At 47.5% G+C, this 23,413-nt stretch overlaps 1 protein-coding gene across 1 annotated transcript in view; it reads right to left on the bottom strand.

Moving 5' to 3' along the window:
• LOC129863309 (protein furry homolog) overlaps nt 1–23,413 on the bottom strand; it is a 186,423-nt gene that overhangs the window by 23,319 nt on the left and 139,691 nt on the right. Inside the window, exons 44-53 of the mRNA XM_055935200.1 lie at nt 17,887–17,984; nt 17,529–17,699; nt 13,444–13,584; nt 12,413–12,598; nt 11,797–11,955; nt 11,074–11,148; nt 10,232–10,405; nt 8,669–8,863; nt 7,572–7,718; nt 7,076–7,377 (exon numbers count right to left, since the gene is read on the bottom strand). Coding sequence (XP_055791175.1) covers nt 7,076–7,377; nt 7,572–7,718; nt 8,669–8,863; nt 10,232–10,405; nt 11,074–11,148; nt 11,797–11,955; nt 12,413–12,598; nt 13,444–13,584; nt 17,529–17,699; nt 17,887–17,984 — 1,648 coding nt within the window. The remainder of the gene's footprint in view (nt 1–7,075; nt 7,378–7,571; nt 7,719–8,668; nt 8,864–10,231; nt 10,406–11,073; nt 11,149–11,796; nt 11,956–12,412; nt 12,599–13,443; nt 13,585–17,528; nt 17,700–17,886; nt 17,985–23,413) is intronic.

The following is a 23,413-nucleotide window of genomic DNA, read 5'->3' as shown; positions in this document are numbered from 1 at the left end:
TGCTGAGTAGAGTGTTGGAAGCTATTTTGTAGATGACATCGCCGAAGTCGAGGATCGGTAGGATAGTCAGTTTTACTAGGGTAAGTTTGGCGGCGTGAGTGAAGGAGGCTTTGTTGCGGAATAGAAAGCCGATTCTTGATTTGATTTTGGATTGGAGATGTTTGATATGAGTCTGGAAGGAGAGTTTGCAGTCTAGCCAGACACCTAGGTACTTATAGATGTCCACATATTCTAGGTCGGAACCGTCCAGGGTGGTGATGCTAGTCGGGCGTGCGGGTGCAGGCAGCGAACGGTTGAAAAGCATGCATTTGGTTTTACTAGCGTTTAAGAGCAGTTGGAGGCCACGGAAGGAGTGTTGTATGGCATTGAAGCTCGTTTGGAGGTTAGATAGCACAGTGTCCAAGGAAGGGCCGGAAGTATATAGAATGGTGTCGTCTGCGTAGAGGTGGATTAGGGAATCGCCCGCAGCAAGAGCAACATCATTGATGTATACAGAGAAAAGAGTCGGCCCGAGAATTGAACCCTGTGGTACCCCCATAGAGACTGCCAGAGGACCGGACAACATGCCCTCCGATTTGACACACTGAACTCTGTCTGCAAAGTAGTTGGTGAACCAGGCAAGGCAGTCATTAGAAAAACCGAGGCTACCGAGTCTGCCGATAAGAATATGGTGATTGACAGAGTCGAAAGCCTTGGCCAGGTCGATGAAGACGGCTGCACAGTAATGTCTTTTATCGATGGCGGTTATGATGTCGTTTAGTACCTTGAGCGTGGCTGAGGTGCACCCGTGACCGGCTCGGAAACCGGATTGCACAGCGGAGAAGGTACGGTGGGATTCGAGATGGTCAGTGATCTGTTTGTTGACTTGGCTTTCGAAGACCTTAGATAGGCAGGGCAGGATGGATATAGGTCTGTAACAGTTTGGGTCCAGGGTGTCTCCCCCTTTGAAGAGGGGGATGACCGCGGCAGCTTTCCAATCCTTGGGGATCTCAGATGATACGAAGGAGAGGTTGAACAGGCTGGTGATAGGGGGTGCGACAATGGCGGCGGACAGTTTCAGGAATAGGGGGTCCAGATTGTCAAGCCCAGCTGATTTGTATGGGTCCAGGTTTTCCAGCTCTTTCAGAACATCTGCTATCTGGATTTGGGTAAAGGAGAAGCTGGGGAGGCTTGGGCGAGTAGCAGCGGGGGGGGCGGGGCTGTTGGCCAAGGTTGGAGTCGCCAGGAGGAAGGCATGGCCAGCCATTGAGAAATGCTTGTTGAAGTCTTCGATTATCACGGATTTATCGGTGGTGACCGTGTTACCTAGCCTCAGTGCAGTGGGCAGCTGGGAGGAGGTGCTCTTGTTCTCCATGGACTTTACAGTATCCCAGAACTTTTTGGAGTTAGAGCTACAGGATGCGAATTTCTGCTTGAAAAAGCTGGCCTTTGCTTTCCTGACTGACTGCGTGTATTGGTTCCTGACTTCCCTGAACAGTTGCATATCGCGGGGGCTCTTCGATGCTATTGCAGTTCGCCACAGGATGTTTTTGTGCTGGTCGAGGGCAGTCAGGTCTGGAGTGAACCAAGGGCTATATCTGTTTTTGGTTCTGCATTTTTTGAACGGAGCATGCTTGTCTAATATGGTGAGGAAGTAACATTTAAAGAATGACCAGGCATCCTCAACTGACGGGATGAGGTCAATATCCTTCCAGGGTACCCGGGCCAGGTCGATTAGAAAGGCCTGCTCGCTGAAGTGTTTTAGGGAGCGTTTGACAGTGATGAGGGGTGGTCGTTTGACCGCGGACCCGTGGCGGATACAGGCAATGAGGCAGTGATCGCTGAGATCTTGATTGAAGACAGCAGAGGTGTATTTGGAGGGCAGGTTGGTCAGGATAATGTCTATTAGGGTGCCCATGTTTACGGATTTAAGGTTGTACCTGGTGGGTTCCTTGATGATTTGTGTGAGATTGAGGGCATCAAGCTTGGATTGTAGGACTGCCGGGGTGTTAAGCATATCCCAGTTTAGGTCACCTAACAGAACAAACTCTGAAGCTAGATGGGGAGCGATCAATTCACAGATGGTGTCCAGGGCACAGCTGGGAGCTGAGGGGGGTCGGTAGCAGGCGGCAACAGTGAGAGACTTATTTCTGGAGAGATTAATTTTTAAAATTAGAAGTTCGAACTGTTTGGGCATAGACCTGGAAAGTATGACAGAACTTTGCAGGCTATCTCTGCAGTAGATTGCAACTCCTCCCCCTTTGGCAGTTCTATCTTGACGGAAAGTGTTATAGTTGGGTATGGAAATCTCAGAATTTTTGGTGGCCTTCCTAAGCCAGGATTCGGACACGGCAAGGACATCAGGATTGGCAGAGTGTGCTAAAGCGGTGAGTAAGGCAAACTTAGGGAGGAGGCTTCTGATGTTGACATGCATGAGGCCAAGGCTTTTTCGATCGCAGAAGTCAACAAATGAGGGTGACTGGGGACATGCAGGGCCTGGGTTTACCTCCACATCACCCGAGGAACAGAGGAGTAGTAGGATGAGGGTGCGGCTAAAGGCTATCAAAACTGGTCGCCTAGAGCGTTGGGGACAAAGAATAAAAGGAGCAGATTTATGGGCGTGGTAGAATAGATTCTGGGCATAATGTGCAGACAGGGGTATGGAGGGGCGCGGGTACAGCGGAGGCAAGCCCAGGCACTGGGTGATGATAAGAGAGGTTGTATCTCTGGACATGCTGGTCTCAATGGGTGAGGTCACCGCATGTGTGGGGGGTGGGACAAAGGGGGTATCAGAGGTACGGAGAGTGGAACTACAGGGTCCATTGCAAACCAAAACAATGATAATGAAAACTAGCCTGAACAACAGTATGCAAGGCATATTGATATTTGAGAGAGACATACAATAAGGCATAAAGTGATTGCAGGTCTTGATTGGGAGAGCTAGCTAAAACAACAGGTAAGATAACAGCAGCAATAACAGGGTGTTAGTCTAACACAGCAACAACAGGTAAAAATGGCGACGACTAGGCAGAGAGGGTCGGATTAACTACACACAGATCCTGAGTTAAAGTACAGAGCCGACAGGTAAAGCACAAATAAACAGAATGGAGTACCGTGAATTAATGGACAGTCAAGCATGCATCAGCTATGTAGCCAAGTGATCATAGTGTCCAGGGGGCAGCCGTAGATGGAGCAGAGGAGGCCTCCACTAAGCTAGCACGCGGCGTATAAAGTTAGTAGCCCGGGGGGTGGTCTGCTCAGACGGAGGGGGTCTGGCGCAGTGGCGCTAGCGCTAGCTCTTCAGCTAGCCGGCAGATGGGCCTAGCTCGAGGCTAGCTCAAGGCTAACTGGTGCTTGCTTCGGGACAGTGGTGTTAGCCAGTAGTAGCCACTCGGTTGCAGCTAGCTAGCTGTGATGATACGGTGTAATTGTCCAGAGCTTGCGTCAGGAATCCGGTGATGTGGTAGAGAGAAAGCAGTCCTATATGCTCTGGGTTGATATCGCGCTTGCAGCTAGCCGGCAGATGGGCCAAGCTCGAGGCTAGCTCAAGGCTAACTGGTGCTTGCTTCGGGACAGAGGTGTTAGCCAGTAGTAGCCACTCGGTTGCAGCTAGCTAGCTGTGATGATACGGTGTAATTGTCCAGAGCTTGCGTCAGGAATCCGGTGATGTGGTAGAGAAAAAAGCAGTCCTATATGCTCTCGGTTGATATCGCGCTTGCAGACTGGTATGTATTGGCCCGGTATTGAAGCTGGCTGTGTCCGAGTTGAGGGTGAAGACCGCAGCAGTGGCTAACTGACTACTAGCTAGTAGCTAGTTATCTGGCTAGCTTCAGCTTGGGGTTACGGTTCTAAAGTATAAAAAAAATAGCAGGTCCGTACCACATTGGGTGAGGCGGAATGTAGGAATGTATATTCAGTTCCTAGATGGAAAGTGAAAGTAAAATATATACGAAATGTATACGAAAAATACGAAGACTATTTACTATTTACTATTTACACGCTACAGGACAATACAGGACAATACAAACACACGTCCGACTGCTACGCCATCTTGGAATAGATTGGTTGCTATGTGTGTGTGTGTTCCAGTACCTGGGTAGACAGCTCTATAGGTTTCTGGTTGCTATGTGTGTGTGTGTTCCAGTACCTGGGCAGACAGCTCTATAGGTTTCTGGTTGCTATGTGTGTGTGTGTTCCAGTACCTGGGTAGACAGCTAACATGGCTCTATAGGTTTCTGGTTGCTATGTGTGTGTGTGTTCCAGTACCTGGGCAGACAGCTAACATGGCTCTATAGGTTTCTGGTTGCTATGTGTGTGTGTGTTCCAGTACCTGGGCAGACAGCTAACATGGCTCTATAGGTTTCTGGTTGCTATGTGTGTGTGTGTTCCAGTACCTGGGCAGACAGCTAGCAGGGCTCTATAGGTTTCTGGTTGCTGTGTGTGTGTGTGTTCCAGTACCTGGGCAGACAGCTAACAGGGCTCTATAGGTTTCTGGTTGCTGTGTGTGTGTGTGTTCCAGTACCTGGGCAGACAGCTAACAGGGCTCTATAGGTTTCTGGTTGCTGTGTGTGTGTGTGTTCCAGTACCTGGGCAGACAGCTAACAGGGCTCTATAGGTTTCTGGTTGCTATGTGTGTGTGTGTTCCAGTACCTGGGCAGACAGCTAGCAGGGCTCTATAGGTTTCTGGTTGCTATGTGTGTGTGTGTTCCAGTACCTGGGCAGACAGCTCTATAGGTTTCTGGTTGCTACGTGTGTGTGTGTTCCAGTACCTGGGCAGACAGCTAGCAGGGCTCTATAGGTTTCTGGTTGCTATGTGTGTGTGTGTTCCAGTACCTGGGCAGACAGCTAGCAGGGCTCTATAGGTTTCTGGTTGCTATGTGTGTGTGTGTTCCAGTACCTGGGCAGACAGCTAGCAGGGCTCTATAGGTTTCTGGTTGCTATGTGTGTGTGTGTTCCAGTACCTGGGCAGACAGCTAGCAGGGCTCTATAGGTTTCTGGTTGCTATGTGTGTGTGTGTTCCAGTACCTGGGTAGACAGCTAGCAGGGCTCTATAGGTTTCTGGTTGCTATGTGTGTGTGTGTTCCAGTACCTGGGCAGACAGCTAGCAGGGCTCTATAGGTTTCTGGTTGCTATGTGTGTGTGTGTTCCAGTACCTGGGCAGACAGCTAGCAGGGCTCTATAGGTTTCTGGTTGCTATGTGTGTGTGTGTTCCAGTACCTGGGCAGACAGCTAGCAGGGCTCTATAGGTTTCTGGTTGCTATGTGTGTGTGTGTTCCAGTACCTGGGCAGACAGCTAGCAGGGCTCTATAGGTTTCTGGTTGCTGTGTGTGTGTGTGTTCCAGTACCTGGGCAGACAGCTCTATAGGTTTCTGGTTGCTATGTGTGTGTGTGTTCCAGTACCTGGGCAGACAGCTAGCAGGGCTCTATAGGTTTCTGGTTGCTATGTGTGTGTGTGTTCCAGTACCTGGGCAGACAGCTAGCAGGGCTCTATAGGTTTCTGGTTGCTGTGTGTGTGTGTGTTCCAGTACCTGGGCAGACAGCTCTATAGGTTTCTGGTTGCTATGTGTGTGTGTGTTCCAGTACCTGGGCAGACAGCTAGCAGGGCTCTATAGGTTTCTGGTTGCTGTGTGTGTGTGTGTGTTCCAGTACCTGGGCAGACAGCTCTATAGGTTTCTGGTTGCTATGTGTGTGTGTGTTCCAGTACCTGGGCAGACAGCTAGCAGGGCTCTATAGGTTTCTGGTTGCTATGTGTGTGTGTGTTCCAGTACCTGGGCAGACAGCTAGCAGGGCTCTATAGGTTTCTGGTTGCTATGTGGGTGTGTGTTCCAGTACCTGGGCAGACAGCTCTATCGGTTTCTGGTTGCTACGTGTGTGTGTGTTCCAGTACCTGGGCAGACAGCTAGCAGGGCTCTATAGGTTTCTGGTTGCTATGTGTGTGTGTGTTCCAGTACCTGGGCAGACAGCTAGCAGGGCTCTATAGGTTTCTGGTTGCTATGTGTGTGTGTGTTCCAGTACCTGGGCAGACAGCTAGCAGGGCTCTATAGGTTTCTGGTTGCTATGTGTGTGTGTGTTCCAGTACCTGGGTAGACAGCTAGCAGGGCTCTATAGGTTTCTGGTTGCCATGTGTGTGTGTGTTCCAGTACCTGGGCAGACAGCTAGCAGGGCTCTATAGGTTTCTGGTTGCTATGTGTGTGTGTGTTCCAGTACCTGGGCAGACAGCTAGCAGGGCTCTATAGGTTTCTGGTTGCTATGTGTGTGTGTGTTCCAGTACCTGGGCAGACAGCTAACAGGCCTCTATAGGTTTCTGGTTGCTATGTGTGTGTGTGTTCCAGTACCTGGGCAGACAGCTAGCAGGGCTCTATAGGTTTCTGGTTGCTATGTGTGTGTGTGTTCCAGTACCTGGGCAGACAGCTAACAGGCCTCTATAGGTTTCTGGTTGCTATGTGTGTGTGTGTTCCAGTACCTGGGCAGACAGCTAACAGGCCTCTATAGGTTTCTGGTTGCTATGTGTGTGTGTGTTCCAGTACCTGGGCAGACAGCTCTATAGGTTTCTGGTTGCTACGTGTGTGTGTGTTCCAGTACCTGGGCAGACAGCTAGCAGGGCTCTATAGGTTTCTGGTTGCTATGTGTGTGTGTGTTCCAGTACCTGGGCAGACAGCTAGCAGGGCTCTATAGGTTTCTGGTTGCTATGTGTGTGTGTGTTCCAGTACCTGGGCAGACAGCTAGCAGGGCTCTATAGGTTTCTGGTTGCTGTGTGTGTGTGTGTTCCAGTACCTGGGCAGACAGCTAGCAGGGCTCTATAGGTTTCTGGTTGCTGTGTGTGTGTGTGTTCCAGTACCTGGGCAGACAGCTAGCAGGGCTCTATAGGTTTCTGGTTGCTATGTGTGTGTGTGTTCCAGTACCTGGGCAGACAGCTAGCAGGGCTCTATAGGTTTCTGGTTGCTATGTGTGTGTGTGTTCCAGTACCTGGGCAGACAGCTAGCAGGGCTCTATAGGTTTCTGGTTGCTATGTGTGTGTGTGTTCCAGTACCTGGGCAGACAGCTAACAGGCCTCTATAGGTTTCTGGTTGCTATGTGTGTGTGTGTGTTCCAGTACCTGGGCAGACAGCTAGGGTCTAGAAACCCCAGCGGGGGTCTACAGAGCTCCATGCTGTGTCCATGGTGACCGTGGTGTTCCAGGTCCAGAGTGAAGCTCTCCCCCTCCCAACAGTCAGATCCCAGGGCCTGGGGAAGGTCATTCACACTGAGAGACAGGTCATCGTCCTGGCCATGGGGAAGGTCATTTACACTGACAGACAGGTCATCGTCCTGGCCATGGGGAAGGTCGTTTACACTGAGAGACAGGTCATCGTCCTGCCCCTGGGTGTCTTCATCATCACCACATACACTCACATCACCCTGGAGGAAGAGGAGGAGGAGGAGTGGGGGGGGGGGGGGGGGGAAGAGTGAGAAACACCATGAGGTCCAAGGCCTTTGTTTAATTGTGTTTTTGAAGTCTTTACGTGTGTGTGTGTGTGTGTGTGTGTGTGTGTGTGTGTGTGTGTGTGTGTGTGTGTGTGTGTGTGTGTGTGTGTGTGTGTGTGTGTACTAACCCGTAGCCCTCCCTGCTCGTCGTGTGGAGGTCCCTGGCTGGTCCCTGGTGTGGTGGCGTTGAGGGATTGTGGGTCGGCTGACGTGGTGTCACACGACGTAGAGAGAGAGTCTGTGTGGTTGGTCTCCTCTGACGGAGAGAGATTAGTCTGCAGGGTAAGGCAACATAACACATCTCATTTTCTGAAACAAACAATGGACCAAAATATACAGGACACCTCAAACATTGTTCTGAGGACTCCATGTTTCCAAATCCTGGGGTCAGTTTTAAGATTATGGCCGTACTTGGCCATTTTAGTGATATTCATGTTGTGTTCTGTTGAGGTTGTGCTAGGTTCATCTCATGGTCAGTACTAACCAGTTGTGGTGTGTTGAGGTTGTGCTAGGTTCATCTCCTGGTCAGTACTAACCAGTTGTGTTCTGTTGAGGTTGTGCTAGGTTCATCTCATGGTCAGTACTAACCAGTTGTGGTGTGTTGAGGTTGTGCTAGGTTCATCTCATGATCAGTACTAACCAGTTGTGGTGTGTTGAGGTTCTGCTATGTTCATCTCATGGTCAGTACTAACCAGTTGTGGTGTGTTGAGGTTGTGCTAGGTTCATCTCATGGTCAGTACTAACCAGTTGTGAGTGTAGTTGTGGTGTGTTGCGGTTGTGCTATGTTCATCTCATGGTCAGTACTAACCAGTTGTGAGTGTTGTGGTGTGTTGAGGTTGTGCTAGGTTCATCTCATGGTCAGTACTAACCAGTTGTGAGTGTTGTGGTGTGTTGAGGTTGTGCTAGGTTCATCTCATGGTCAGGACTAACCAGTTGTGAGTGTTGTGGTGTGTTGAGGTTGTGCTAGGTTCATCTCATGGTCAGTACTAACCAGTTGTGAGTGTAGTTGTGGTGTGTTGAGGTTGTGCTAGGTTCATCTCATGGTCAGTACTAACCAGGTGTGAGTGTAGTTGTGGTGTGTTGAGGTTGTGCTAGGTTCATCTCATGGTCAGTACTAACCAGTTGTGGTGTGTTGCGGTTGTGCTAGGTTCATCTCATGGTCAGAACTAACCAGTTGTGAGTGTAGTTGTGGTGTGTTGCGGTTCATCTCATGTTGAGTACTAACCAGTTGTGAGTGAGACAGACTCTGACTGGTAGAGGACTCTTCTTCCTCTGATGATTGGTCAGAGTCCTGTGGGTCTTCCTGACCCAGACTAGGGGTGCTGCCCGAGTGTTGACTCTCCTCTAACAGGTCACCCAGCTCTGTACTGTCCAGGGAACGCCTCCGTACACCCCAGTTAAAGTTATCCACGCTCTCGCCCTGAACACACACACACACACACACACACACACACACACACACACACACACACACACACACACACACACACACACACACACACACACACACACACACACACACACACACACACACACACACACACGTCAACTTAAGCAGCGCTCCTCTGCAAAACTCATATCTGGCATGCATTTGTTCAAAATGGCACACAAATGTCATCCGACTTAAAAGGATAATTCACAGAAGTTACAGAGTTACTTTGGTGAGAAAAAAAACTAAAACATGTCAATGTAGTTTTGAAATTCTGGGTGAACTGTCCCTTTACCTATTCATGGGCTGCACGTTTCCTCACAACGTTGTTCTGAACTGATACCCGACTGAGCATTCTAACGCGTCGACGATGAGTGTGCACTGATGAAGATTTCATCTAAAGTGTATTACGGTGGCTTGGAAACACGATGACATTTCAATAGGAGGCAAATTACTTAGTAGGAAAACCTTTCGTCATCATTTTGATGTCACCGGATTGACTTTCGATGCAGTTTAATGTTAACTAGCTCGCTAAGATTGAGGGGAGGCCACCGGATTTTAGCTAGCTGACGTTAGCATTGCTAGCTATTTTTTGACAAACTTTGCTAGCTATTGACAACATTGCCATCTGTCTTAAGTAATGATGATAATAATAATGATAATGCTTAGTAAAGTTGCTTCCTACTAAATATTTGACTACTTTAACAATTACATCGTATTTCCAGGAACTATAGTGTAATTTAAACGAAGCATTATTTAGCCTCCGTCCACAATGACAAGGCTTATCACCCCTTTATGGCCTCTGTAAGTTACCATAACAACACTACAGCACTGTTATGAGCTCATGCACAGAACAGCTGGCTGGATCACCCTAGCAACAGGTATTTAAGTGTGACATCATTAGTGCTGCCTACTGCACACGCTCAGAGCACCACATTCACAGCGCGAGACAGAGCTTACCTGGAGCTCCTAATGCAGCAGAGGGGAGAGAGAGAAATACAGTTACAGAGAGAGAGAGAGAGAGAGAGAGAGAAAGAGAGAGAGAGAGAGAGAGAGATGGGGGAAGAGAAAGAGAAGAAGAAAACATTACAGAAACAGCGTGTTAAGGACAGAGAGAGCTAGAGAGAAGACAGACATACAAAAGAGAAAGGGAGAGAAAAAGGGAGAATACTGTATATACATTTGTAAAAGCAAAGATGTACATGAGTAACGTCAGTGTGGGAGTGGCCTGGTGCTGTCTTTGGTAACAGTCTAAGTGGGTGTGGCCTGTCTCCTTAGCAACAGTATGGGAGGATGTGGCCTGTGTCCATGGTTACCCTTAGTGTGGGTGTGTCTCTGTCTCCATGGTAACTGTCTCACCTCTCCGTCCTCCAGCTCTACATCCAGGAAGTCAAAGTCTCGGAACACTCTGAACTGCTGCTCCGATGCCGTGTCATCCAGCGTGTCTTCTCTGGTTCCTCCCTCCTCCGAAGACACGCCGCTCCCCTGAACCTCCATCATCATGTCCAGGTCCCCACAGGACGAGAAGATCACCTGGAGGACAGGTAAACATAACCACAGGTTTATAACAGTGTCATAACAGTCTGCACCTCTGTCAGCTCCATACCACCTGAAGGGGGCAGGTAAACATAACCACAGGTTATAACAGTGTCATAACAGTCTGCACCTCCATCAGCTCCAGACCACCTGAAGGGGGCAGGTAACCACAGGTTTATAACAGTGTCATAACAGTCTGCACCTCCATCAGCTCCAGACCACCTGAAGGGGGCAGGTAACCACAGGTTTATAACAGTGTCATAACAGTCTCCACCTCCATCAGCTCCAGACCACCTGAAGGGGGCAGGTAAACATAACCACAGGTTTATAACAGTCTCCACCTCCATCAGCTCCAGACCACCTGAAGGGGGCAGGTAAACACAGGTTTATAACAGTCTCCACCTCCATCAGCTCCAGACCACCCGAAGGGGGCAGGTAAACATAACCACAGGTTTATAACAGTGTCATAACAGTCTCCACCTCCGTCAGCTCCAGACCACCTGAAGGGGGCAGGTAAACATAACCACAGGTTATAACAGTCTCCACCTCCATCAGCTCCAGACCACCTGAAGGGGGCAGGTAAACACAGGTTTATAACAGTCTCCACCTCCATCAGCTCCAGACCACCTGAAGGGGGCAGGTAAAGAGAAGGCGTGTTGACTCACCGAGGGGTTTTTGGTGAGGCCAACCTCTTGTCCACACAGAGACAGAACGTTCACCAGCTTCTCTCTTGTTCTCTTCTGCAGGAGGGAGCGGAGGAGGAAGTGTTATTGAACATATGAAATACAGCTTTAACATTTCTGTATTATGAATCATCTTCTCCAACTAAACACTCTAGCATGGTTACAGTACCACAGTGAAAAAACCTTCAACAAACCACTTCACAACCAAACAACTGAACACTCTAGCATGGTTACAGTACCACAGAGAAAAAACCTTCAACAAACCACTTCACAACCAAACAACTGAACACTCTAGCATGGTTATAGTACCACAGTGAAAAAACCTTCAACAAACCACTTCACAACCAAACAACTGAACACTCTAGCATGGTTACAGTACCACAGAGAGAAAACTTTCAACAAACCACTTCACAACCAAACAACTGAACACTCTAGCATGGTTACAGTACCACAGAGAAAAAACCTTCAACAAACCACTTCACAACCAAACAACTGAACACTCTAGCATGGTTACAGTACCACAGTGAAAAAACCTTCAACAAACCACTTCACAACCAAACAACTGAACACGCCTCTCTTGCAACAACAAAAATCTCAATGAGACAAACAAACAACAACAAAACACTATGTCTCTCTTTGAGCGTTGTTAAACTACCAGCAGGAAACAACGGTGTGACCTAACCAACTGACTGACTGGTGTGTTACCTGTGAGGACTGAGGTCTCCTCCAGCTGACAGGCACTAGGACGGTGTTGGAGTTAGAACCAGAGGAGGTGGAGGAGGTGCTACGGGTCACAGCCCTGGCCTTCCCCTCTCTACCCCCTGACCCCTGCAGCTCATCAAACCTCCGCCCGATCACTGGAGTCTAGGAGAGAGAGAGAGAGAGAGAGAGAGAGAGAGAGAGAGAGAGAGAGAGAGAGAGAGAGAGAGAGAGAGAGAGAGAGAGTGAGAGAGAGAGTGAGAGAGAGAGAGAGAGAGAGAGAGAGAGAGAGAGAGAGAGTCAAATAAACAGATAAATAAACAGCTATTAATACTATAATATTTTAACACGAACCATCCAACCTTTATTTAGTAACATATCTCTATAAACATGAATACTATAACGATACAACAGATTACTTCAGAGACGGATAGAAAGACAGAGAACAAGAGATCAAGAAAGAAAGAAAGGCCGGGAACCAAAGAAAGAGAGAGAGAGAGAGAGAGAGAGAGAGAGAGAGAGAGAGAGAGAGACAGACAGACAGAGAGAGAGAGAGAGAGAGGGTTGTCAGTCGTTCAAAGTAAGATGGAGTGTGTGTGTCTGTGTTCGACGGCTCTCCCACCTCTGAGATGTCAAAGGTGAAGTCCAGTGTCTTGCCGGGCAGGGCCTTGGCTGTTCCGTCCCAGATCCTACTGACCTCCAGGTTAGAGAGGTCACCGTGGGCGTGGCTATAAGCTGGGTGGACCAGACTGGCTGACCGGGACACCACCAGCTTCAGAATGTTTAATGCATCCTTCCAGTGAACTGTCTGATGGGACAGAGAGAGAGAGTGTTATGTGTTATATATATATACACACACACACACACACACACACACACACACACACACACACACACATTATATGGGGTAGATATTGGGGCAGATATTGCAGTACATGGGGTAGATATTACAGTATTGGGGAATATATATGCAGTATTGGGACAGGTATTGCAGTATTGGGGCAGGTATTGCAGTATATGGGGTAGATATTACAGTATTGGGGAATATATATGCAGTATTGGGACAGGTATTGCAGTTTTGGGGCAGGTATTGCAGTAAATAGGGTAGATATTGCAGTATTAGGGCAGGTATTGCAGTATATGGGATATATTACATTTACATTTACGTCATTTAGCAGACGCTCTTATCCAGAGCGACTTACAAATTGGAAAGTTCATACATATTCATCCTGGTCCCCCCGTGGGAATTGAACCCTGGTCCCCCCGTGGGAATTGAACCCACAACCCTGGCGTTGCAAGCGCCATGCTCTACCAACTGAGCCACACGGGACCACGTATATATTGCAGTATTGGGGCAGGTATTGCAGTATTCGGGTATATATTGCAGTATTGGTGTGGGTATTGCAGTATTGGGGCAGGTATTGCAGTATATGGAGTATATATTGCAGTATTGGGGCAGGTATTGCAGTATTCGGCTATATATTGCAGTATTGGTGCGGGTATTGCAGTATTGGGGCAGGTATTGCAGTATATGGAGTATATATTGCAGTATTGGGGCAGGTATTGCAGTATTGGGGCGGGTATTGCAGTATTGGGGTGGGTATTGCGGTATCGGGGCAGGTATTGAGGTCGCTAGGTAGCTAGAGGACTGACCTGTACAAACTTCTCGATGGTCTTCAGGACGTCAGCGTTGAACTGTTTGACCTGGACAACCGTCATGTCCATGTGGCTCAACAGACAATAGATGATCTGGAGCAACGACTGTTGCATGCTGGGTAGGCCCTTGTCCAGGAGCTACAGCAGAGAGAGTGGGACAGGGAGAGGGGGAGAGAGACAGAGATGATAAGCTGTAGACCATACTATTTACCAAGAGAGTTTTCATCTGTAGTTTTTCATTGCTGTCTACTTACCACCACAGACCGATGCTGGTACTAAGACTGCACTCAACGAGCTGAATAGGGACATAAGCAAAGCTCATCCTAGTGATTTTAATGCAGGAAAACGGAAATCCGTCTTACCTCATTTATACCAGATTGTCACCTGTGCAACTAGAGGCGAAAAAACTCTGGACCACCTTTACTCCACACACAGAGACACATACAAAGCTCTCCCTCACCCTCCATTTGGCATCTGACCATAACTCTATCCTCCTGATTGGAATATGTTCCGGGATTCCTCCAATGGTATTGAGGAGTTTTCCACATCGGTCACCGGCTTCATTAATAAGTGCATCAACGATGTCGTCCCCACAGTGACAGTACGTACATATCCCAACCCGAAGCCAAACAGTTCCCGCTTTCAAGGAGAAGAACACTAATCCGGACGCTTCTAAGAAATCCCGCTCCGCCCTCAGAAGAAACATCAAACAGGCAAAGCATCAATACAGGACTAAGATCAAATCCTACTACACCGGCTCTGACGCTCGTCGCTACACCGGTGTAAATCCCGCTACACCGGCAAACTATCACGGATTACAAACAAAAACCCAACCGTGAGATCCTCTGTGACACAAGCCTAACAGACTAGCTAAATGCCTTCTATGCTAGCTTTGAGGCAAGCAACACTGAACCATGCATGAGCGCTCCAGCTGTTCCGGACGACTGTGTGATCACGCTCTCTGTAGTTGATGTGAGTAAGACCTTTAACCCCCTAGAGTCGATGTCCGTGACCCTGCTGAAATCTAATTAGCATAATACAAAATCCCCATCAAAATGTCAGTCTTTTTTTGCATGGTCTTTGTCTTCCGCATTTGCGGTGAAAGGTGGCAGAGCTAGAGCGATGTTTGTCAGACCATGAGACATCCAGAAAATCAGTCTTCTCACGAAAACGTCTGAACCGTTTGGCCTACAAACTATTTGATCCATCTATGGAAAGATGAAGACTCTCACAAACACAATGGTGTTCTCCGTTTTACGACCCCCACAAGTGTCACGAGACTCGTCTGAAGACAGCCGATCTGCCAACTTCTGTCTGTAGCGTCAGAACGTTTTGGGCTACACACTAATATGACCCTTCAATGGAAAGTCTCTCACAAACACATGCATGGCGGTTGTTGCTCTAGGATGCCCACAAGCCTCACAAAACTAGTCTGAAGGTAGCCAGTAGTTAACAAAATGAATTGAAGTATATATGGAGATTGTTTAGTGCTTAAAATAAGAGGCTAAATACAAAATAGTTTCCTGATCTTTCTTATATTATCTCTCAGATATATGACAGACACTTCAGAACAAACTTACTTTAGATTTTTTGAGGGACTATCTCTTTATCCATGTATGAAGCTGTTGTTCAATGCATTTCTATGGGCTAATAGTAGTAAGGCCAAATTCAATGTTTCATCAAATTAGTCATGGTACCCGTGTACACGGCCAAGTTATTACCTGGTACTTCCTGTATATAACCTAGTTATCATTGACTCAGTACTGGTACCCCGTGTATTTAGCCAAGTTATTACCTGGTACTTCCTGTATATAACCTAGTTATCATTGACTCAGTACTGGTACCACATGTATATAGCCAAGTTATTACCTGGTACTTCCTGTATATAACCTAGTTATCATTGACTCAGTACTGGTACCACATGTATATAGCCAAGTTATTACCTGGTACTTCCTGTATATAACCTAGTTATCATTGACTCAATACTGGTACCACATGTATATAACCTAGTTATCATTGACTCAGTACTGGTACCACATGTATATAGCCAAGTTATTACCTGGTACTTCCTGTATATAACCTAGTTATCATTGACTCAATACTGGTACCACATGTATATAGCCAAGTTATTACCTGGTACTTCCTGTATATAGTTATCATTGACTCAGTACTGGTACCCTGTGTATGTAGCCAAGTTATTACCTGGTACCTCCTGTATATAGTTATCATTGACTCAGTACTGGTACCCCGTGTATATAGCCAAGTTATTACCTGGTACTTCCTGTATATAACCTAGTTATCATTGACTCAGTACTGGTACTTCCTGTATATAACCTAGTTATCATTGACTCAGTACTGGTACCACATGTATATAGCCAAGTTATTACCTGGTACTTCCTGTATATAGTTATCATTGACTCAGTACTGGTACCACATGTATATAGCCAAGTTATTACCTGGTACTTCCTGTATATAACCTAGTTATCATTGACTCAGTACTGGTACCACATGTATATAGCCAAGTTATTACCTGGTACTTCCTGTATATAACCTAGTTATCATTGACTCAATACTGGTACCACATGTATATAACCTAGTTATCATTGACTCAGTACTGGTACCACATGTATATAGCCAAGTTATTACCTGGTACTTCCTGTATATAACCTAGTTATCATTGACTCAATACTGGTACCACATGTATATAGCCAAGTTATTACCTGGTACTTCCTGTATATAGTTATCATTGACTCAGTACTGGTACCCTGTGTATGTAGCCAAGTTATTACCTGGTACCTCCTGTATATAGTTATCATTGACTCAGTACTGGTACCCCGTGTATATAGCCAAGTTATTACCTGGTACTTCCTGTATATAACCTAGTTATCATTGACTCAGTACTGGTACTTCCTGTATATAACCTAGTTATCATTGACTCAGTACTGGTACCACATGTATATAGCCAAGTTATTACCTGGTACTTCCTGTATATAGTTATCATTGACTCAGTACTGGTACCACATGTATATAGCCAAGTTATTACCTGGTACTTCCTGTATATAACCTAGTTATCATTGACTCAATACTGGTACCACATGTATATAGCCAAGTTATTACCTGGTACTTCCTGTATATAGTTATCATTGACTCAGTACTGGTACCCTGTGTATGTAGCCAAGTTATTACCTGGTACCTCCTGTATATAGTTATCATTGACTCAGTACTGGTACCCCGTGTATATAGCCAAGTTATTACCTGGTACTTCCTGTATATAACCTAGTTATCATTGACTCAGTACTGGTACTTCCTGTATATAACCTAGTTATCATTGACTCAGTACTGGTACCACATGTATATAGCCAAGTTATTACCTGGTACTTCCTGTATATAGTTATCATTGACTCAGTACTGGTACCCGTGTATATAGCCAAGTTATCGTTACTCATTGTGTATTTATTATTACATGTTATTACTTTTTTATTATGTCTCTATTTTCTTTCTCTCTGCATTGTTGGGAAAGGCCCTGAGTAAGTAAGCATTTCCCTGTTAGTCTACACCTGTTGTTTATGAAGCATGTGACAAATACAATTAAATACAATTAGATTTTGATTTGATATGGGTCATATATTCCGTTAAAATACAAGTAGATTATTTGTAGGACCTCAGACTGATGAAGGTATTTGTAACACTGGGTGGAAATGTGCATATTGGTGAATTTAAAGCCTTTTCCATGTAGTCACGTAGGTGACCATGTTGAGTGTGATGCTCACCTCAGCCACGAAGGTGACCATGTTGAGTGTGATGCTCACCTCAGCCATGTAGGTGACCATGTTGAGTGTGATGCTCACCTCAGCCACGTAGGTGACCATGTTGAGTGTGATGCTCACCTCAGCCACGTAGGTGACCATGTTGAGTGTGATGCTCACCTCAGCCACGTAGGTAACCATGTTGAGTGTGATGCTCACCTCAGCCACGAAGGTGACCATGTTGAGTGGGATGCTCACCTCAGCCACGAAGGTGACCATGTTGAGTGTGATGCTCACCTCAGCCATGTAGGTGACCATGTTGAGTGTGATGCTCACCTCAGCCATGTAGGTGACCATGTTGAGCGTGATGTCAGCGAAGGCCTCGTGGAGATAGCGACACACAACGCTGACCCAGGAGAAGGGGTCCCGCGTGTACGACCGGTTCTTATACAGGGTCATCACATGGGCCAGGTGAGACAGCTTGGTGTTCTTCTCCTCCAGACAAACCTGGAGGGAGGGGGAGAGAAACAGGAAGCTACGGGAACTGATGGAGTAGATGTAACTCTGTGGTAAACAACAGAGAAGCTGTTCGGCCCAGTGGACAACGATCTAAGACAATGAAACAGACTCTTTAACTGCTACGGGAACAACACTATAAACGTAAGACCGTTTGAAATGCATCTTAGGGTTTTACCTGTGCGATCCTCTCAGCGCTCTCCTTGCAGAACTGAGTGGGGTGGCCAAAGTGCTGCACCAGATGAGGCAAGAGACACAGCACATTCAGGGGAAAACCTAGAGAGAGAGCGAGCGAGAGAGAGAGGGATGAAGAGAAAGATAGGAGGAGAGAGAGAGTGGTGGAGACAGAGAAAGAGAAATTCAATTCAAATTCAATTAACTTTTACTTCCTGGGAGGGAATTTCATGTGTGGTGATGAATGGTACATACAAGACACATAACAACACATGACACTAAAACATGTAGGTTACAGTATAAAAGATTAGAAGCGTTCAATGCAATCCCAAGATATATAGACATATATACAAACACAGCCCAAGATATATAGACATATATACAAGCCCATCCCAAGATATATAGACATATATACAAGCCCATCCCAAGATATATAGACATATATACAAGCCCATCCCAAGATATATACACATATATACAAACACCAATTCGGAATGGATGTTGGGCACAAAACTAGAAGTGGTTCTCTTAGATTTGAATGGGCGAGCTCTATACCTGCACACTGAGGGTAGGGGGATATACTGCTCTATACCTGCACACTGAGGGTAGGGGGATATACTGGTCTATACCTGCACACTGAGGGTAGGGGGATATACTGCTCTATACCTGCACACTGAGGGTAGGGGGATATACTGCTCTATACCTGCACACTGAGGGTAGGGGGATATACTGCTCTATACCTGCACACTGAGGGTAGGGGGATATACTGCTCTATACCTGCACACTGAGGGTAGGGGGATATACTGCTCTATACCTGCACACTGAGGGTAGGGGGATATACTGGTCTATACCTGCACACTGAGGGTAGGGGGATATACTGCTCTATACCTGCACACTGAGGGTAGGGGGATATACTGGTCTATACCTGCACACTGAGGGTAGGGGGATATACTGCTCTATACCTGCACACTGAGGGTAGGGGGATATACTGGTCTATACCTGCACACTGAGGGTAGGGGGGTATACTGCTCTATACCTGCACACTGAGGGTAGGGGGATATACTGCTCTATATCTGCAACACTGAGGGTAGGGGGATATACTGCTCTATACCTGCACACTGAGGGTAGGGGGATATACTGCTCTATACCTGCACACTGAGGGTAGGGGGATATACTGGTATATACCTGCACACTGGGGGTAGGGGGATATACTGGTCTATACCTGCACACTGAGGGTAGGGGGATATACTGCTCTATATCTGCACACTGAGGGTAGGGGGATATACTGCTCTATACCTGCACACTGAGGGTAGGGGGATATACTGCTCTATACCTGCACACTGAGGGTAGGGGGATATACTGGTCTATACCTGCACACTGAGGGTAGGGGGGTATACTGCTCTATACCTGCACACTGAGGGTAGGGGGATATACTGCTCTATACCTGCACACTGAGGGTAGGGGGATATACTGCTCTATACCTGCACACTGAGGGTAGGGGGATATACTGCTCTATACCTGCACACTGAGGGTAGGGGGATATACTGCTCTATACCTGGAGGGTAGGGGGATATACTGGTCTATACCTGGAGGGTAGGGGGTTATACTGGTCTATACCTGGAGGGTAGGGGTTATACTGGTCTATACCTGGAGGGTAGGGGGTTATACTGGTCTATACCTGGAGGGTAGGGGGTTATACTGGTCTATACCTGGAGGGTAGGGGGTTATACTGGTCTATACCTGGAGGGTAGGGGTTATACTGGTCTATACCTGGAGGGTAGGGGTTTATACTGGTCTATACCTGGAGGGTAGGGGGTTATACTGGTCTATACCCGGAGGGTAGGGGTTATACTGGTCTATACCTGGAGGGTAGGGGGTTATACTGGTCTATACCTGGAGGGTAGGGGGTTATACTGGTCTATACCTGGAGGGTAGGGGTTATACTGGTCTATACCTGGAGGGTAGGGGGTTATACTGGTCTATACCTGGAGGGTAGGGGTTATACTGGTCTATACCTGGAGGGTAGGGGGTTATACTGGTCTATACCTGGAGGGTAGGGGGTTATACTGGTCTATACCTGGAGGGTAGGGGGATATACTGGTCTATACCTGGAGGGTAGAGGGTTATACTGGTCTATACCTGCACACTGAGGGTAGGGGGATATACTGCTCTATACCTGCACACTGAGGGTAGGGGGATATACTGGTCTATACCTGCACACTGAGGGTAGGGGGATATACTGGTCTATACCTGCACACTGAGGGTAGGGGGATATACTGCTCTATACCTGCACACTGAGGGTAGGGGGATATACTGCTCTATACCTGGAGGGTAGGGGGGTATACTGCTCTATACCTGCACACTGAGGGTAGGGGGATATACTGCTCTATACCTGCACACTGAGGGTAGGGGGATATACTGCTCTATACCTGCACACTGAGGGTAGGGGGATATACTGCTCTATACCTGCACACTGAGGGTAGGGGGATATACTGCTCTATACCTGCACACTGAGGGTAGGGGGATATACTGCTCTATACCTGCACACTGAGGGTAGGGGGATATACTGGTCTATACCTGCACACTGAGGGTAGGGGGATATACTGGTCTATACCTGCACACTGAGGGTAGGGGGATATACTGGTCTATACCTGCACACTGAGGGTAGGGGGGTATACTGCTCTATACCTGCACACTGAGGGTAGGGGGATATACTGCTCTATACCTGCACACTGAGGGTAGGGGGATATACTGCTCTATACCTGCACACTGAGGGTAGGGGGATATACTGCTCTATACCTGCACAATGAGGGTAGGGGGATATACTGGTCTATACCTGCACACTGAGGGTAGGGGGATATACTGCTCTATACCTGCACACTGAGGGTAGGGAGTTATACTGGTCTATACCTGCACACTGAGGGTAGGGGGATATACTGCTCTATACCTGGAGGGTAGGGGGATATACTGGTCTATACCTGGAGGGTAGGGGGTTATACTGGTCTATACCTGGAGGGTAGGGGTTATACTGGTCTATACCTGGAGGGTAGGGGGTTATACTGGTCTATACCTGGAGGGTAGGGGGTTATACTGGTCTATACCTGGAGGGTAGGGGGTTATACTGGTCTATACCTGGAGGGTAGGGGTTATACTGGTCTATACCTGGAGGGTAGGGGTTTATACTGGTCTATACCTGGAGGGTAGGGGGTTATACTGGTCTATACCCGGAGGGTAGGGGTTATACTGGTCTATACCTGGAGGGTAGGGGGTTATACTGGTCTATACCTGGAGGGTAGGGGGTTATACTGGTCTATACCTGGAGGGTAGGGGTTATACTGGTCTATACCTGGAGGGTAGGGGGTTATACTGGTCTATACCTGGAGGGTAGGGGTTATACTGGTCTATACCTGGAGGGTAGGGGGTTATACTGGTCTATACCTGGAGGGTAGGGGGTTATACTGGTCTATACCTGGAGGGTAGGGGGTTATACTGGTCTATACCTGGAGGGTAGGGGTTATACTGGTCTATACCTGGAGGGTAGGGGGTTATACTGGTCTATACCTGGAGGATAGGGGGATATACTGGTCTATACCTGGAGGGTAGGGGGTTATACTGGTCTATACCTGGAGGGTAGGGGGTTATACTGGTCTATACCTGGAGGGTAGAGGGTTATACTGGTCTATACCTGGAGGGTAGGGAGATATACTGGTCTATACCTGCACACTGAGGGTAGGGAGATATACTGGTCTATACCTGGAGGGTAGGGGGTTATACTGGTCTATACCTGGAGGGTAGGGGGTTATACTGGTCTATACCTGGAGGGTAGGGGGTTATACTGGTCTATACCTGGAGGGTAGGGGGATATACTGGTCTATACCTGGAGGGTAGGGGGTTATACTGGTCTATACCTGAAGGGTAGAGGGTTATACTGGTCTATACCTGCACACTGAAGGTAGGGGGATATACTGGTCTATACCTGGAGGGTAGAGGGTTATACTGGTCTATACCTGGAGGGTAGAGGGTTATACTGGTCTATACCTGGAGGGTAGGGGGTTATACTGGTCTATACCTGGAGGGTAGGGGTTATACTGGTCTATACCTGGAGGGTAGGGGGTTATACTGGTCTATACCTGGAGGGTAGGGGGATATACTGGTCTATACCTGGAGGGTAGAGGGTTATACTGGTCTATACCTGCACACTGAGGGTAGGGAGATATACTGGTCTATACCTGGAGGGTAGAGGGTTATACTGGTCTATACCTGCACACTGAGGGTAGGGAGATATACTGGTCTATACCTGGAGGGTAGGGGGTTATACTGGTCTTTACCTGGAGGGTAGGGGGTTATACTGGTCTATACCTGGAGGGTAGGGAGACATACTGGTCTATACCTGGAGGGTAGGGGGTTATACTGGTCTATACCTGGAGGGTAGGGGGTTATACTGGTCTATACCTGGAGGGTAGGGGGTTATACTGGTCTAAACCTGGAGGGTAGAGGGTTATACTGGTCTATACCTGCACACTGAGGGTAGGGAGATATACTGGTCTATACCTGGAGGGTAGAGGGTTATACTGGTCTATACCTGGAGGGTTGGGGGTTATACTGGTCTATACCTTGAGGGTAGGGGGTTATACTGGTCTATACCTGGAGGGTAGGGGGTTATACTGGTCTATACCTGGAGGGTAGGGGGTTATACTGGTCTATACCTGGAGGGTAGGGGGTTATACTGGTCTATACCTGGAGGGTAGGGGGTTATACTGGTCTATACCTGGAGGGTAGAGGGTTATACTGGTCTATACCTGGAGGGTAGGGGTTATACTGGTCTATACCTGGAGGGTAGGGGTTATACTGGTCTATACCTGGAGGGTAGGGGGTTATACTGGTCTATACCTGGAGGGTAGGGGGTTATACTGGTCTATACCTGGAGGGTAGAGGGTTATACTGGTCTATACCTGGAGGGTAGAGGGTTATACTGGTCATTCAGTGTGTGTTATGTCAAATGCAATTTGTTTCCTCTTCTTCCTAACTCGTTTTTTGTAAATGTCACTGAGGGTAAATGTCGTTGAGGGTAAATGTCACTGAGGGTAAATGTCACTGAGGGTAAATGTCACTGAGGGTAAATGTCGTTGAGGGTAAATGTCACTGAGGGTAAATGTCACTGAGGGTAAATGTCGTTGAGGGTAAATGTCACTGAGGGTAAATGTCACTGAGGGTAAATGTCGTTGAGGGTAAATGTCACGGAGGGTAAATGTCACTGAGGGTAAATGTCACTGAGGGTAAATGTCGTTGAGGGTAAATGTCACGGAGGGTAAATGTCACTGAGGGTAAATGTCACTGAGGGTAAATGTCACGGAGGGTAAATGTCACTGAGGGTAAATGTCACTGAGGGTAAATGTCACTGAGGGTAAATGTCACGGAGGGTAAATGTCACGGAGGGTAAATGTCAAAGTGTTAGCCTCCTGCTGTACGTCCTACATTTATCTCTCTACATCTTTTACCGAATGGGATTGTTTCATTATGGTCTATTATTT

The sequence above is a fragment of the Salvelinus fontinalis genome, chromosome 10 (assembly GCF_029448725.1).
Source record: "Salvelinus fontinalis isolate EN_2023a chromosome 10, ASM2944872v1, whole genome shotgun sequence".
Lineage (NCBI taxonomy): Eukaryota > Metazoa > Chordata > Actinopteri > Salmoniformes > Salmonidae > Salvelinus > Salvelinus fontinalis.
This window is presented reverse-complemented; position numbering and strand designations above follow the sequence as displayed.